At 37.9% G+C, this 14,626-nt stretch overlaps 3 protein-coding genes across 6 annotated transcripts; 1 reads left to right on the top strand and 2 right to left on the bottom strand.

Annotated features, from left to right (window-relative positions):
- Positions 1–633: 633 nt before the first annotated feature.
- On the top strand, positions 634–4,744 carry LOC116924637 (coiled-coil and C2 domain-containing protein 1-like). Of its 3 annotated transcripts, XM_032931161.2 has the most exons (15): positions 634–863; positions 925–1,048; positions 1,250–1,356; positions 1,421–1,596; positions 1,651–1,766; positions 1,826–2,062; positions 2,126–2,232; positions 2,298–2,721; positions 2,786–3,165; positions 3,220–3,420; positions 3,484–3,659; positions 3,772–4,047; positions 4,137–4,227; positions 4,302–4,388; positions 4,542–4,744. In XM_032931161.2, the coding sequence occupies exons 1-15, from the start codon at positions 774–776 to the stop codon at positions 4,545–4,547; spliced, it is 2,598 nt and encodes an 865-aa protein (XP_032787052.2). In that variant the 5' UTR covers positions 634–773; the 3' UTR covers positions 4,548–4,744. The 3 variants fall into 3 exon arrangements, with proteins under 3 accessions (XP_032787052.2, XP_032787050.2, XP_032787053.2); XM_032931159.2 differs by having other exon boundaries at positions 4,302–4,744; XM_032931162.2 differs by lacking the exon at positions 634–863 and having other exon boundaries at positions 926–1,047; positions 4,302–4,744.
- A 123-nt stretch (positions 4,745–4,867) lies between these two features.
- Positions 4,868–8,218, bottom strand: LOC116924638 (protein ST7 homolog). The gene is given in 13 exon segments (XM_032931164.2): positions 4,868–5,613; positions 5,668–5,807; positions 5,869–6,112; positions 6,211–6,276; positions 6,278–6,314; positions 6,398–6,588; positions 6,657–6,754; positions 6,813–7,046; positions 7,110–7,280; positions 7,339–7,495; positions 7,587–7,669; positions 7,739–7,849; positions 8,062–8,218. Coding segments are annotated over 13 exon segments (1,722 nt in total). The 5' UTR covers positions 8,156–8,218; the 3' UTR covers positions 4,868–5,517.
- A 1,609-nt stretch (positions 8,219–9,827) lies between these two features.
- LOC116924636 (methyl-CpG-binding domain protein 4) lies at positions 9,828–13,451 on the bottom strand. 2 transcript variants are annotated; one of them, XM_032931158.2, is made up of 9 exons: positions 13,291–13,451; positions 12,977–13,133; positions 12,783–12,904; positions 11,116–11,208; positions 10,626–10,973; positions 10,445–10,524; positions 10,305–10,374; positions 10,132–10,236; positions 9,828–10,049 (listed from the first exon to the last, which is right to left on the bottom strand). In XM_032931158.2, the coding sequence occupies exons 2-9, from the start codon at positions 13,096–13,098 to the stop codon at positions 9,955–9,957; spliced, it is 1,035 nt and encodes a 344-aa protein (XP_032787049.2). In that variant the 5' UTR covers positions 13,099–13,133; positions 13,291–13,451; the 3' UTR covers positions 9,828–9,954. The 2 variants fall into 2 exon arrangements, with proteins under 2 accessions (XP_032787049.2, XP_032787048.2); XM_032931157.2 differs by lacking the exons at positions 9,828–10,049; positions 10,132–10,236; positions 10,305–10,374; ... (1 more) ...; positions 10,626–10,973; positions 11,116–11,208 and having other exon boundaries at positions 11,326–12,904.
- Between the last annotated feature and the right edge of the window lie 1,175 nt (positions 13,452–14,626).

Raw genomic sequence — 14,626 nt, 5'->3', positions numbered from 1 at the left:
CTTTTTTTTTCTTTTTCTTCGAGACACTTCTCTTTTCGAATAGAATCAAGTAGATCATGGTTGTTGTCCGATTAAAGATCTTTGCTATAGTTCACAGTTCTAATATTCTAAAAAACTGGGATTCTCACTTTTTTTGGATGGGTCGTGCGCTTGGAATTTTGTTTTCCAGACATGTATCTGTTGTCGCTCTTATTCATGCCCAAATATTTGTAACTTCAGCGATTATGAGGAGTCAAATACTCAAATTAAGATCGAATAGCCACCATATCTTGGTAGAATATCTTCATGCGGAAATTTTCATATTTTCAACAGCCTGTCAAATTTCTTTTATCTCGTTCTTCTACAAAAATGATCCAAAGCCCATTATGGTCGTCTTGCCATTATGAGCTACAATAAAAGTTTTTATCAATCAAAATGTCCTAATGACCTTTAGATATGTCGCCACGCAGACAAGCTCAAACGAACACAACAATTGCAATTTTAGTTACGATGGAGGGCTCGCCGGCTCGGTTAAGTGGCTCAGTGCCTTGCTGTTGCGGGAATCACTACTACTAGAATCGAAGTAAATCGGTATCGATTACTATCGCTTTATCGATATCCAAAATTTTCAATACTATTTACCAGAGGAAGAGCCGAAGAGGAGCAGTAGCAGACGATGGTACTTCGTGGTTCGTGCCTCAATAATCTTTCTGATTATAAGTTTCACATGCTGTTATTTACAATTCGTAGCCAACTTAAGTAATTGTGTAGTTGTGTTTTAAAAAAAGGCTGTAATGTTCTCACTGGGTAAAAAATCGAATCCTACCTCCAAACCCAAATCAAATGAACCTATTGCGGGATCGAAACCAAAAAACCTTGCACAAGTATAAAAATAAAACATCTTCTCACAATTTTTTCCGATTCTAATTTGTATCTTATTTTCAGTTTGGTTTTCTAGACATGGGGTTTCAAAATGATGGGATGGCTGGAGGTGGAGATAGTGATGATGATCTTGAAGCTGAACTTGCTGCCTTGACAAAAGGCACAAAACCAAGTCGTGAGAAAAAAAGTATACTGTATAACTCTACTGTTTCATTATTAACTTTGTACAGTATTATATAGTTTCAGCATGAACCATTTGATATTATTAGGGAAATAAAGTAAAAACAACCAATCACAGTTATTAAAATGAAAATCAACTTTTTCATTTGAAAGAATTCAGAGTGTAATAATTAACCCCCTTTTTTTTACTCTATTCCTTTCATAACAGCCAAGAAAATGATTTCTGAGAAAGAACTTGCTGCCTTGGTTTCTAGCAGCATGGCTGATATACCATCTGATGCTGAAATTTCAGACATAGATGATGCGGAAGTTGAAGTACATTTTTGTATAAATGGAACTTCAAAAGTTTGCTTGATATACAAAAATCTGTATAATTCAGGATGAGCTTGGAGAACTTTGTGGCAAAGAAGAAGATCCAGAACCTTCAGAGATACCAATTCAAGCTCCCACAATGAATACTGAAGGAATCATCAAACTGCTGAATGAAAGGATAGACATGTATAAAGTGGCTGAAAGTAATGCCAGTAAAATGGGCGATACAACAAAAGCAAGAAGGTAATCAAAATTTTTTCTTGTAAATACTGACAATGACAAAAATAAATCTTTCAGGTTTAATAGAGGAGTAAAATCTTTAAATGATATGCTTAAGCAAACACTTTCAGGAAAAGTTATTTCTATGGAAGATATCCCTCCTCCTTTGGCAGAATCAAATAAAACTTTTGCGAGTAAGTTGCATATTTGCTATGCACCTTGTTCGCAGACTGATAATTTTTATGCTTTTTAGAAGCAGTTCCGAAAGAAGACGTTACGATTACGGATAATTTAGACGTATCAGTTTCTTCAAATAAAGGCGACACTCCCGTTCCTGTCCTTCCATCGAAACCTATGGTTCCTGTGCGAGTTGCCCCTCTACCCCCAGGCACCGCGCCGCCTATTCCTCCCAGAGTACTAGTGCCTAATTCTGTAGCTGAAATTGATCAGCACAAACCCAATGATTACGTTTTGACCCAGCCTTCAAAAGGTATTTTATATTTAACCTGTTATGGTTTCGTTCTAGTTTCTTACTTTTACGATTTTGCTACAGACATTGAAAATGCATTAGCACGTAGACAGGAGTTTAAAAATGCAGCTTTGCAAGCTAAACGTGCAGGAGAACAAGCAGCAGCATTGCAATTTGTTCGTCTAGTCAAAGTAAATCGCACCTTAATTTTTTTTTTTTGTGTTTCTTGTCTAGCATTTCCTTCTTGGGGTTATAGGTATGTGACCAGATGGTTGATTCTGCAAAGCAAGGCCTACCCGTAGATTGGTCTTGCTTGCCGTCAGTTGACGTCGTAGGAAGTGAAAACAGCATTCCTTCGAACGTAGTTGAAAAAGTTTCAGAGAAAGAGGAAACGTTATCAAGCCCAGTGATACAAAATGATATTATACCTCGTGCCACGGAGGCAGTAAAAGAACCACAGGTGCCACCCGCTGTATCTGCTATACGTATTCCTCAATCGACTTTAGAAGCGCTAGAACAACGTTTAGCCAAATATCAGAGTGTCAGTCAACAAGCCCAAGAGGAAGGAAATAGTTCAAAGGCAAGACGATTTGGAAGAATTATTAAGCAATATCAGGATGCCATCAAGCTTCACAAACTTGGAAAACCAATACCATTTGACGAACTTCCCGACCCACCAGGTATTTTATACAAGTTGCTGTAACAACTATCGTGCATTGAGTGAACAGGAAATTTGTTGTTCAGGATATCCGCCAATTCCTGGAGCACCGCGAAAAGCAGAAGAAACGGAAAGTTCTTTAGCGTCCCAAACCCAATCTGGTGAAGGCGCAGCTTCAGAATCTACTATCATAACTCCAGAAAAGCCTTCAGCATTGCAACCCCCGACTGCTGGTCCGAGCACAGCAATATCACCTAAAATTTCACAAACTAAAACTACATTGGCAACTCGACAAGATAAACAATTGGCTGTATTGTTAGAACGACAGAGTATGTTCAAAACAGCTGCACTAGAAGCGAAAAAATCCGGGGAACTGGAACTGGCGAAAGAATATCTACGAATGGCTAAAGGATTGGATCCACTAATAAGTGCGAATAAATGCGGAGTACCTGTTGACATGGATACGGTAATTTTCGTATAATTTTTTTATGAGTTATACATCGCTCATATGAAGTTCCAGTTACCGATTCCTCCGCAAATGAAACTTCGGTCATCCGATAAAAAAGGCGTCCCAATCAAATCAGATGGTTCATCGGAGGGTTCATTTATGGATGACTTCGTAGTGCTTTCAAGCGAAGACTGTATACCTATGCCAACCGGCGATCAAAACAGTTCCGGTATTTTTGGGCAGTTGTATAATGATCTATTGGCGCAGTTAAAGGTAAAAAAACTGAATATAGTTACTTTTTACACATAACCAAATTTGTTGTCATACGATAAATAGATGTGCACCGATAATCGCGAACATTACAAATTAATTGGAGACATAGCAAACGCCAATCGATTTGACCAATTGGCACTCCACACTCGAAAAGATTTAGATGTGATACGCAGCTCAGCAGTGAGAGGTGACACCATACCACGATGGAAAAACGAAATGAGAACTTTTTCGATTGTCAAGTACGTAATTTTGTTTTTGAAATTTACATTTATACTTATAAATTTTTTTTATTTGTTTCATTTTGCGAAAACGTCACTGATTGTGCTGGCACGATAAAACAATATGAAACAGGTGTTGTACCGATTTGAAAGATGACGATATGGAAGTGACGATTATCCGGGGACTTTCTTATAATGTAGCGAATCCCAAAACTATCGATACTTACGCGAGATTTGAAGTTCCTATTCCATCTTCCGACAATCCGACTAGGGAGAAAACCAATACTGTCAAAGATACAAACAGTCCCGAATATAATGAGACGTTTACGGTCACTATAAATCGACAATCACGTACTTTGCTTCGCGTTTTCAAAGCGAAGCTCATCAAATTTGAAGTTTGGGCTAAAGGGTAGGAGTTTGATCTTTGTTTTTTTTTTCCCCTGGATTTTCTTTTGTTTGCTTTTTTTATTCATTAATTTTTTTTTGTGGCAACTGCAGTGGATTCTTGCGCAGCGACGTTCTCATAGGAACGGCATCAGTGAAACTGGCGGATCTACTAAATCACTGTCAGATCCATCAGGCCGTGGACGTGAGTAGTTTTTTGTTTGCATTGTGACTGGCGTTTCAGCAGACAATTTGTATTTTTTAATTTTCTGTTTTCAGTTAATGGACGGAAGGAAACCCGTGGGAGGTAAACTGGAGGTTAAAATAAGACTTCGAAATCCTATCGTTGGGAAAGAAACGGAACAGGTACAAGAAAAATGGACTGTTCTTACATATTGAAACAGTTATATTCAGTGAACTTGTATCCACAACTAGCACACACTACCTATAGCGGCTATTTCCCACCTACCTTTGCAACTTTTTATGTATGTGTTGCTTGATTTTTTCTCTTTTGGCCAGTTCTGAATCCCGACTAAATCTGAAATGGAAAAAAACTACCGATTTCTCTGTACCAACCGACTCGCAACGGACTCTTCGCAGTTCCATTCGTGTCCAAATGTTACACGCTTTATTGAGATATGAATGAACTGGTTCAAACATTACCTTTTTTGTATGGAAACCGAGAATATATTTTTCTTCCTCAAGGGAAGGAGAAATCTGAATTTCTCACACACGTTAAAATTACCTCGTTTAGAAAAAATTGTAGAAACACAGGTGAAACGCAGACACAGCCTTGAAATAAAACTAATGCACAACGTCAAATAAAACATAAAAATATACGCCTATAGCGTTAATGGATATATTCCGAACCAACAGTTGGGAACGACTGCCATTCCGTAAAACGATACCGAGCAAACACATTTACATGAACACAAATGTACAAAACGGTACGCCATCAAGAACACGTATACAAGTAGCCCTCAATTTTTGAAGTGTTTTCTCATTTCAGCAATATGTTAGTTGGCATCTCACAAGCTGGCCATGCCAAAATCCCATCGTATCTGATAGAATAGCCCGAGAAGCATCGAAGAAAGCGATGTGATGTGCTTTTAAAAGTGCAAAGTATCCACAGAGAAAAAAATTTCCGACTGAATTTACGTTAAGGTAATGATTTTGAACGTACGAAACGAAAGGACGAACAGTAAAGGTTAAGCATGAAGGCCAAAGAGCATGATGAGAGATTAGCCGACGTGACCTATAAAGCACGTTGCTATTACCTTAAGAACTCAACTGTTTCTCATGGAAATAAGTGATTCTTTCGGTTCAAGGTGAAGCAAGGTAAGAATACCTTATCACATGAACAAATTAAAAAAAATAATAGTAATGAAAAAAAAAGCGCTGGAAAATAGAGAAATGCAAAGCTAGTGGTCTGGAACAGAAAGGGGGAAAAAATGCTCTCTTAACAATCGCCTAGCGGTTGAGATCTCCGCAATCTTCAGACACGCGACAAATGCTGCAGGAGACTCGATGGGCAAAAGGCTTCCAATTTTCCCAGAATGTAGAGCAATGGTAACGAAACGCCGTTGATTACCTAGTAAAATCACAAAATATATAAAAGCTATGGCTCTAGATAAAAGATACTTACAGTACGAGCGATATATCCCATCGGCTCTGGATAGTGATGGGTTAGGAGAGCTAAGAGAGCAGTAAAAGAGCACAGACCGGCTGTAAAAAGTATGAAGAATGGGAGTTCTTTCTTTGGGTAAACACTAACTTCGTGAAAAGCTATAAAGTTATTCACCAACTCATTAAAAAACTCCTTTAAAATTCATTAACGTTATTTTACCTGGAAGAAGTTCTCTATCTGCGCATTCAGTGCAGCTGGGATATGGGTAGAAAAGATGACCTTTCTCCAACGGATACGGAATCATGCGAAATGTTCCTTCCCATGTGCAATGTAGTAAATGTAATGCACCTTCCACTCTTTTCCAGTGGGATAGATGAAAAAACGCATATGCAACCGCTTCTGAGTCCCCGCGTTTAAGGATGTGTTCGGGAGGCAAACACAATGGCTTAGTTTCTAATAAATACTGAACACAATGGTTTTCGTTGAAAACAAGGACCCATCGAGCGACAATAACTTATAATCCCTAAAATATTAATTATCACTTCGTTGTTATTCGTTTACTTTGGGTACGTGAGGGTTGAACTCGACGGCTCGATGTATGGCTTCCACCGCCGACATTTCCGATGGGGTTAAACCCTCGCTTACTGGCCAAATCAGGAGAAAACCTGAAAAAGAGTTAATGATTGTAAACAAAATCCGACGAACACGAACTTTTACGAATTTTATTTATTTTTTTTTTAAACTTCACTTTTCTGCTACGGCTCTGGCTTTTAGTAGAGCAGCTGTGTAACATATTGTGGCACTTTTGGGTAGAGTGATGTCATCATAACGAGCTAAGACAGCCTGAACATCGGCGTAGGCTTGCATTTCAAGAAGCGCTTCCAAAAGATTCTCATGAATGTTCAGCATAGAAAGAATAGGTGTAACTTCCTTGGTTAACTAATAATAATAGGCAAAAAATTACATTTTTGAAAATGAAAGTTTTGCAAATAAAGGAAACTGCCTACATCGCGAAACATTTTCACGGCTTCCTTCAATTTGCCTAGCTTCCTTGCACACATCGCAAGGCGTCGTTTTACACAAATCAAAACGTTGGTATCCCGCCCTAAAGTACCAAATCAATATGAGACTGTTGGTAACAATAAAAATAAATATGATCTTACGATGTAATCCCTCCGCCAAAGATCCTTGGTGTTGGTTCTGCTGAGATTTACGATACGATGCTTCAGCAGCTTTCAACGCTTGTTTCAAGAGCTGTTCGGCTTCAGAGACGGTGGAAGCGTCTTCTTCAGCCAATAACAGAAGAGCTGGGGCACATTCTGGATTAAGAATTAGTGCTTCTTTTGCGGCACTTACTCTAGCAGCAGGATTTCTTTCTCTCCAGGCGGTAGCCATAACTAAAGGAAAACAGAGATTTGTTTTGTTTACTTTCCTCCACTTCAACGTAGGTTTACACTTACTCTCATAATCTTGTTTTCCTGCATCAGCTTCGCAGGTGAAATATGTCTGATGATCCTGTGCTGAGAGGTTCATATCATAATATGTTAAGGGATCCTTTCCAGTACTGGAAGTAAATCTCTGATACTCCCCACCACGCAAGAGATTTAGGGGATTCCGCCAAACTTTACATTCTATAGGTAAAGAAAATGACAATGATCAGGTAACCTTAAAAAAACCTGAGTTCAATACCTGGTACAGAAGATTGAGGAGTATTATTGTTTGTGCTTGGAGTAGATGGCTCACTACTGGTAGCATCACCCCCTCCTAGCCATGGACTTAGATGATTAAGGGACACTTGTTCAATAAACGAAGTTCCATATTTTCGAAAATACCACCATTCAAATATCTACCAGGATGCATGGTATATAATCAGTTATTCTTAATCAGAAGCAGAAGAAATATGTAAATAACTTGAATTAATTGTACTTTCAATTTACCAGAATCAGTCCAGAGATAAGTGAAGATGTTCCAGTAAGAGCAACATAGAACTTGGGAGTCAAAGTGCTCAGGAACATTGTTGCTGAGAAAAACAAAACATACATATTTAATGAACAAATGCACTCTTAAAGGGTGACCAAAAAATACTGACCCATCGTAAGTGTTTCGAGGATTTTCAAAGGGCCTCTCAGGTAATAAAGAAGAAATAAGACAAGCACAATCCAAAAGGCCCACAGGTAGATCCAGAATTTACGAACTATATCTGTAATGAAGTATAAAACAAATGTAGTACGCCGATTATTCATTGTTGTAAACGAGAAGCCAGACTGAAAAATAAACAGAACCAACTAATGGTAAACAACTGAAGTTTCATTGGAACTCATGAAATGCCAAGTGAATAAAAATATGCCATTAACAGGTAAATACATCTTTTCGCTACTTCGAAAGACGTTTGGTATGCATTTTTATACTTACAAACAGGGTTTTTCGTTTCCTTAATCGAAGATAGAGGCGAATCCGCCATCGGATGACTCCATACCAATAAATAAATACATATACCTGCATACATATACTGTGTAAATGATAGAAAACAGGGGTAGGGAAGAGTAGTGCCAACTGTTTTTAGGCTGGAATACTACTTGAAATTTGGACGTCTATCAGTAGCTCTAGTGACGGATTTCGTAACTAATATCGGGATCCTTTGATCTTTGAACTATTTCTCCGCAAAAGTGCATTTCTACTAGGGGCCCTCACTAGGTCATTCCGTTGGGGAAGTTCCCGATAGGGTTGGGCTGTAGTTGTTCTTGAATCACGGCAACCGTATATGCTAAGTGTAATCGGTTACACTCAACGGCCCCCACTGTTCGCGAAGTTTCGATACCCTTGGAGAAAAAACAATTACACAGTAAAATCAAAATTGACCGCTAATTTCGATTAGGCTTTTCTTTTTCTCGTAAAATCAGCCAATTTTAAAATAAAAGAAAAAAAGTGCTGTTAGCGCCCCAACGTTACATTCTAATTTTTACGTTTAGTTAAAAAAATCTATGAGGCAAATTGAAAAATAAACTTGATTTTCTTTTGATTAGCATTCAATTCTGGATTGAAATTAAGTATTTTTAGCAAAATTTTAAATTTGGCAAAAAAATGAATTAGTAGGAAGGCTATAATCTTCTTATTTTCATCAAAATTTTGCAAAAATCGACATCTCTTAGAATTCAATAAAAATACACGCGTTATACTCGAAATTAAACGCTGATTTAGGCTGGAATATAAGTTTTTCCGTTAATTATGTCGTTTTTGAATGAACCGAAAGCGAAGTAGTTATAGCGCAAATACCCTTTTAATTGTAATTACTCAAAAAGTAGAAGTTCCACATGAAAACGACGTGTATTTTTGTGACGCTCCTTGAATTTTGAATCTAATCATATATAGTTTTCTGTATTTTAGAGTATTTGAAAAGAAAAGTAAAAAAGTCGGGCTTATTTTGTCTGGCTTAATTTTTAAGTCTCAAAATTTGCTTTAAAAAATTGACCTCTTGGAATTCACTAAAAATTGCACGTTACGATTAAAATTTAACGCTGAAATTCGACAAAAATACGATGAAGTCGATACATGATAAGTCAACAACACATTCGATTATGCTCATGCAAATAGTTGATTGCATATATATGGTGGTGCTTCGCGATTAGACACCTTGATGAAACCCGACGGGACAGGGGGACAAAAGCAGACAGCTCCTAGCCTCCTACACACGACCAGTTAATTTTCAATTAACTGGTTGACTGTTACAAAAACAATTGGCAAACCAACAGAAAGTTTTGATAAATATGAGTCAACTTGCTAACTGCCTGAAAGAACTGTGGGCCTCTGCTGGTTAATTTCTGAAAATTTTAAATCTAGTTATGTGTTTACTATATGGCAACCACTCTAGCACAGGGCTTGAAAAACAGTAAATTTACAGGAATTCTTTATTGCCAGTTAACTATTTCGGTAGTTATGGACGTTTCGGGGGGAAAAAATAATATTGCCATTTAATTCTACATTATTGGAGTAAACTTTTTCAAAGTTTGGTCCATATTTGTAATTTTAAGTTTGAATTGTAGCTTAATACATTTTTCACCGAGAGAGATCGGAAAAACAAGGAGTGATACAGTGGCGCCAAGTTACAAGGTAGGTCGAGCCCTCATTTGAAGAATTCTGGTATGATTCTTTAGAATTTAATATAAATTATTGCTTAAATATGATGATTGAAAATGTCTTTATTCGATACACAAACATTGTTTGAAGTATAAGGCCAAAAAGTTAACAATTGCGCTTTTTCCGCGTTTATAATACACACATAACCTACACTTCCGACGTCTCATCCCTTCATTGGCTCTGGTACGTTTCCAATAATTTGAGGGCTTTCTGATTAGTAAATAGCCAATCTTGATAGATTCTCAGCATGATATCAGTAGGTCGAACTTGAGAAAATGTTAATAAAAGAAACATTATCCATATCGCAGATACCGTAATAGCATGAACAGCATGTTACAAATTACTTACCATCTCTCCATTGTCCAAGGCAAAAGATTCGGTACGAATCTGAGCCATACTTGCTGATACCATACAAATCAGAAGGCGTGATCCATTCTCCTTTCAAGTAGTCTTCTATAAAGTAACCGCGTGTTAAGCATGTCTACCGATCTAAATTGCACGTTCTGTAATAATTAAGTTACCTGACATTCTGATGATACGCTTAGCACGAAGCTTATGCAGTCCTAACGGATTCATTAGTTGTGCTATTTCCTAAAGTTTAATGAGAAATGGCTTATTTAGAATATAACACGAAAATAATTTTTTAAAAATAGCTTTATACCATCACGTCAGCTTGACGCGCAATCTCAGGCGATTTCCAGCGCTTTAAAAATTCCCAAATTAATGGAACAGCCATTTTACCTAAACCACAGAGAAAACATTTTTTTTTTAAATTTAATTGGAAATAAATAAAATAAAATAAAAACTAAGAACAAAAAGGTCGAAGTACTAAAACAACAAACCTTTTGTTTTGTTTAAAAATATGGTGGCTACTAGCAATTGCCAAGGATCTCGATAAAGATGCTCTTGTATGAAGTTGTAGGGCGACCGAGGTGGGTCCCAGTTAGCCGGTATACGCGGATCTTTACTTTGAGGTAAAACATCTAGTGGCAGAGAAAAGTAACGACTTTTCTTATCATCTTCCACTGGAATGACTTCCGTTTCGGGTTTCTTTGCAACGGTCGCTGTCTGATTCTTTGCTAGTTTCTTTGAAGCAGCTACTTTCGGCCTAGGCGCTGACGAAGCTAAGGACGTCCTTACCGCAATCTTGTCATCCAGCTTTCGTTTTAACTTTGCCCTTTTCGCGCTGCCTAAAATGGCAGAGCAGGGCATTAGAATTAAGCCAAAGTAACCAGAATGCAACAAAAATGTACGAAGACAAATTGAACACAATATTGAAAGGAAAAGCGCCTGATTCGAAATAATTAGTCAACTGAACAAATAAAAATGTACCTGATGTTTCAATGTTGCTGACATTTGGGGCTTTGTTTTTGGTCTTTCTCTGCTCTCCCCCGCCGCTGGTCTCTCCCGTCGCTGCAGGCCCATCTGCAATGGGGAGAGCAGAGATTTATTTTCTTTTTCTACCATTAGTAATCATCTAATATAAAATATCTATGTGCAATTGCGATAAAAACCCGAATGTTGAAGACGAAAAGATAGGCATTTTTCTGGCAGGACTTTTCATCATGTAATAATGTATCAACTGGTTTACACACACAAGCACACACGACGATAGAACTCGTGGGGTGAGTTGTTGGTAGGCTTTTTTTTTTTCATTTAAAAAATGTAAAATGGATAGCGCACATAACAGGAAAAAAAAACGCGAATGAGGATACAAGTCTTTTGTCGGGCTATTTGGAAAACTCGTTAGAAAGATTATTATTTGTGTTCCCACACTTCAGGAAGGCTGACAAGAATGTATCGAGAGATAAAAATAAAAAATAAAAAGTCAAGTCATATAAACGGGAGAAGGAGAACACAGATTCTGTGACATGAATGAAGAATTGAAAGTCCTTGAAAATCAACCTGGTTGTCATTAAAACATCTGTGTTTCTAATGCACAGCTTTAAAAGAATTCTGAAAATTTTGTGGTTACTGCGAGTGAGGTTTGGCATAATTATGCACATCTACCGTATCACCAATCACGACTACTTGCATATGATCGTCTGTAGCTTCAGTTTCGTTGGACTGGGCAACTGTGTCTGCGCCAGTCATTTCAACAGGGTCCGTTTCTGCCGAGGCAAAAATAGTGGCGTCGGGGACACAGTTAGTAGACACTAACGGTTCGCTATAGGGTTGAAGACATGGATGAAGTTCCTCAGTGGGGTTGGCTTCACAGTTTGCAGCTCTTACGTCTTCCTCGTTGATCTGTAGCGGGTCGCAAGCCTCTTCAGCTGGTTCAGGTACACCGGTCTCAATTTCGGCGTCTTCAACATCAACAGTCGGTTTGTTTGGATAGAGACTGCACACATAATCCAAATCTTCATCATCGTCCTCTTCAGAATCATCCGCTCCTTCACCCACTGCTACAACTCCTCCTACTTTCCGCTTTAGAATACGACGAGGGCTTCGCTTAACTTTTTGCAGGCCTGACGGCCCAGCCACTGGTTCTGTCGCTTTATCCTTTCTATTTCTTTGACTTGTTAATCTGGTTCTTGGGCTCACGGTCCCCTCTTTTGTAACGTCGTTTACAACTACTGTTGCAACAGGACTGACTCGCTTGGCAGAAGACACAGGTGGCTTCGAAACGGATTTCGTCTCTGTTCTTTTCTTTTTCACGTGCATGTTTCTAAATCTTCGTTTCTTCTTGCGGCTCCCATTCGTAGAAGGCCGAATCATTGCTCCAGTGGCCGTATAGCCCACCTTTACTTTCAGCTTTACATTGCTCACCTCTTCCTTCTCTTCCATTTCCTCATGAACTTCTACGTCTTCTCGCTTTGGAGTTGATTGTTCTTCAGGTTTACTATGCAAACGTTTCCTTAACTCTCTTTTTGGTCTCTCAATAGGTGTAACATTGGGTTTAGAAGTATTACTTTTTCTACCGACAGGAGTGATGGTTTTTTTGCTAACCTGGTTTTCTTTGCTATTTTCAGCTTCATGTTTTTTGGTTGGGCTCTTACCTTTATTATGATGACCTTTTCCTTTAACAGAAAAGTCAAAATCTTCAGAATTCATAGTGGACCCAATTTGGTTGAAATGTGTCCGTAACTCATTCCGAGAACGAAACTTCTTCCCTTCTGGGCTGTAAAGTGAAATAAAAAATTTAGTGTAAAATTTAAAAAAATAAAAACAACAACAGTGGATTAGATATTACTTGTAGACATAAACATCCCATTGTCCTGCTGTAGCTCCCGTCTGGCGCTGTACAACTTTTCGATACCAACCTGTCGGCAGGCTGGGATCATCAAACAGTGGACTTTCTGTGAACATTCCCATTTTGGGATGAAACTTATGGAGACCAAACGCTTATCCTGCACAGAATTAAATAAAATTTGCAGACAAATTACTAAAAATGAATGAGCGCGAAAAAACAAATCCAACATATTGTGTCCTAGAAATCATGTAGAGTGACTTCAAAAAAAAATTTCTAAATACTACAATTTATACAAAATATGAAATCAGACTCACCAAAGGCGTGACAGATTTTATTTTTCAATGCAAAGAAGCAATTAAACAGGCTTTAAAATAGGAATAAACCCGAACAAATTCGAAGTGTTTTTGCAAAACAAACGACAAGAGCCCACAAACTGTCTTAAGGGACGCTACATTAGAGGTTGCCAGACGTATTTGGAAATAATGGCGCCAAAAAAAAAAAAAAAGGTTTCCAATTTCAGTTTCGAAAATTTCTGCCAACAGTAAAATATTATGTCAAACAGTGTCTTAAAAATAAAGGCATTTAAATTTTTATATTTTAATCGAGGAACTAAATATCAACATCACGATTTTGACTTTACAAGAATTTTGCCATGATTCTAACTGAGGTTATTCAGGTTGAATCAGATTGAAATTCAATTAAACACAAGTGAAATTTTCGATTGTGTGTGTTGTGTTTGTTCTGTGTCACTTTGTGTACACGCTGTGATTAGTTATCTGAAAAAGAGTATGGATGCGGGCTAATGTTATCTTTTCAGTGAGCGGGTAGTAGCTTGGCATTTCCCTCGATAATCCACGTCCCATAATCGTGCATTGGCTCAATTACGCATTGCTCCGTTTAATTTGAAATTTGCACATCATTATTCATAAAAATTATCCCACTTGATTACAAATTTACGAAAAATGCTTTTTGTCCCGATTTGCAGTTCTAATAACCCTGTGTTTGCACTCTTTTATTCATCATATCGTGTACCCGCGGGGAATCTAAGTTTCTCTGCATTCCTCATCGAGAAAGAATCTCTTCTCTTTATGTAATAATTAACGCTTTCCAAAGAAAGTGAAAAAAAAAAAAAGTAAGATCAGAAAACGGACAGCAATAAAGGCCTTGAAAGGTGAGACGGAGACTGTACATCCGTAAATGTCAACTGCAACGCCATATAGGTCGCATCACTTTCGTTTTGATGCACCAATCGAAAGTGAAAGCAAAAATCTCTGCAGCGACGTTCTCTCCCAGTCACTGACCGGACGAAAACGACTTCTTATCAACAATACGGTCCTCGTTTGTATATACATTTCGTCGTGATAGCCATGACCGTAGGCGACTCGAGAAAACCCTGAAATATGATTTAAAAAAATAATAATAGTATTGTCCAGGAAGTACTGCAAACCCATGTAGTACTTGGCAAGACTTGCGTTGGGACAAATACGCATCGTATCTAGGTATAAAATTTCGCCAAACAAAAAATATGTAATGAAACAATATGTTATGTTTTCAGAAAACTTTCTGGTTTGTGTCGCATAATGACTGAAAATGGAGAAACACTTCCCAGACAAACTTTTTCCTCGGTACAGGAAGATAACGTCATTTTGA

Source organism: Daphnia magna, linkage group LG4, assembly GCF_020631705.1.
Source record: "Daphnia magna isolate NIES linkage group LG4, ASM2063170v1.1, whole genome shotgun sequence".
NCBI classification, from domain to species: Eukaryota; Metazoa; Arthropoda; class Branchiopoda; order Diplostraca; family Daphniidae; genus Daphnia; species Daphnia magna.
This window is presented reverse-complemented; position numbering and strand designations above follow the sequence as displayed.

Bases quoted from the DNA above. Each gene is read 5' to 3' on its own strand.
- LOC116924636 (XM_032931157.2), bottom strand. From the start codon at position 13,098: ATGGGAATGTTCACAGAAAGTCCACTGTTTGATGATCCCAGCCTGCCG. The intron at 12,905-12,976 runs GTAATATCTAAT...TTCACTTTACAG, and splicing joins TGGGATGTTTATGTCTACAA to CCCAGAAGGGAAGAAGTTTC.
- LOC116924637 (XM_032931159.2), top strand. From the start codon at position 774: ATGTTCTCACTGGGTAAAAAATCGAATCCTACCTCCAAACCCAAATCA. The intron at 4,048-4,136 runs GTAGGAGTTTGA...TGGCAACTGCAG, and splicing joins TTTGAAGTTTGGGCTAAAGG to TGGATTCTTGCGCAGCGACG. The intron at 4,228-4,301 runs GTGAGTAGTTTT...TTCTGTTTTCAG, and splicing joins AGATCCATCAGGCCGTGGAC to TTAATGGACGGAAGGAAACC.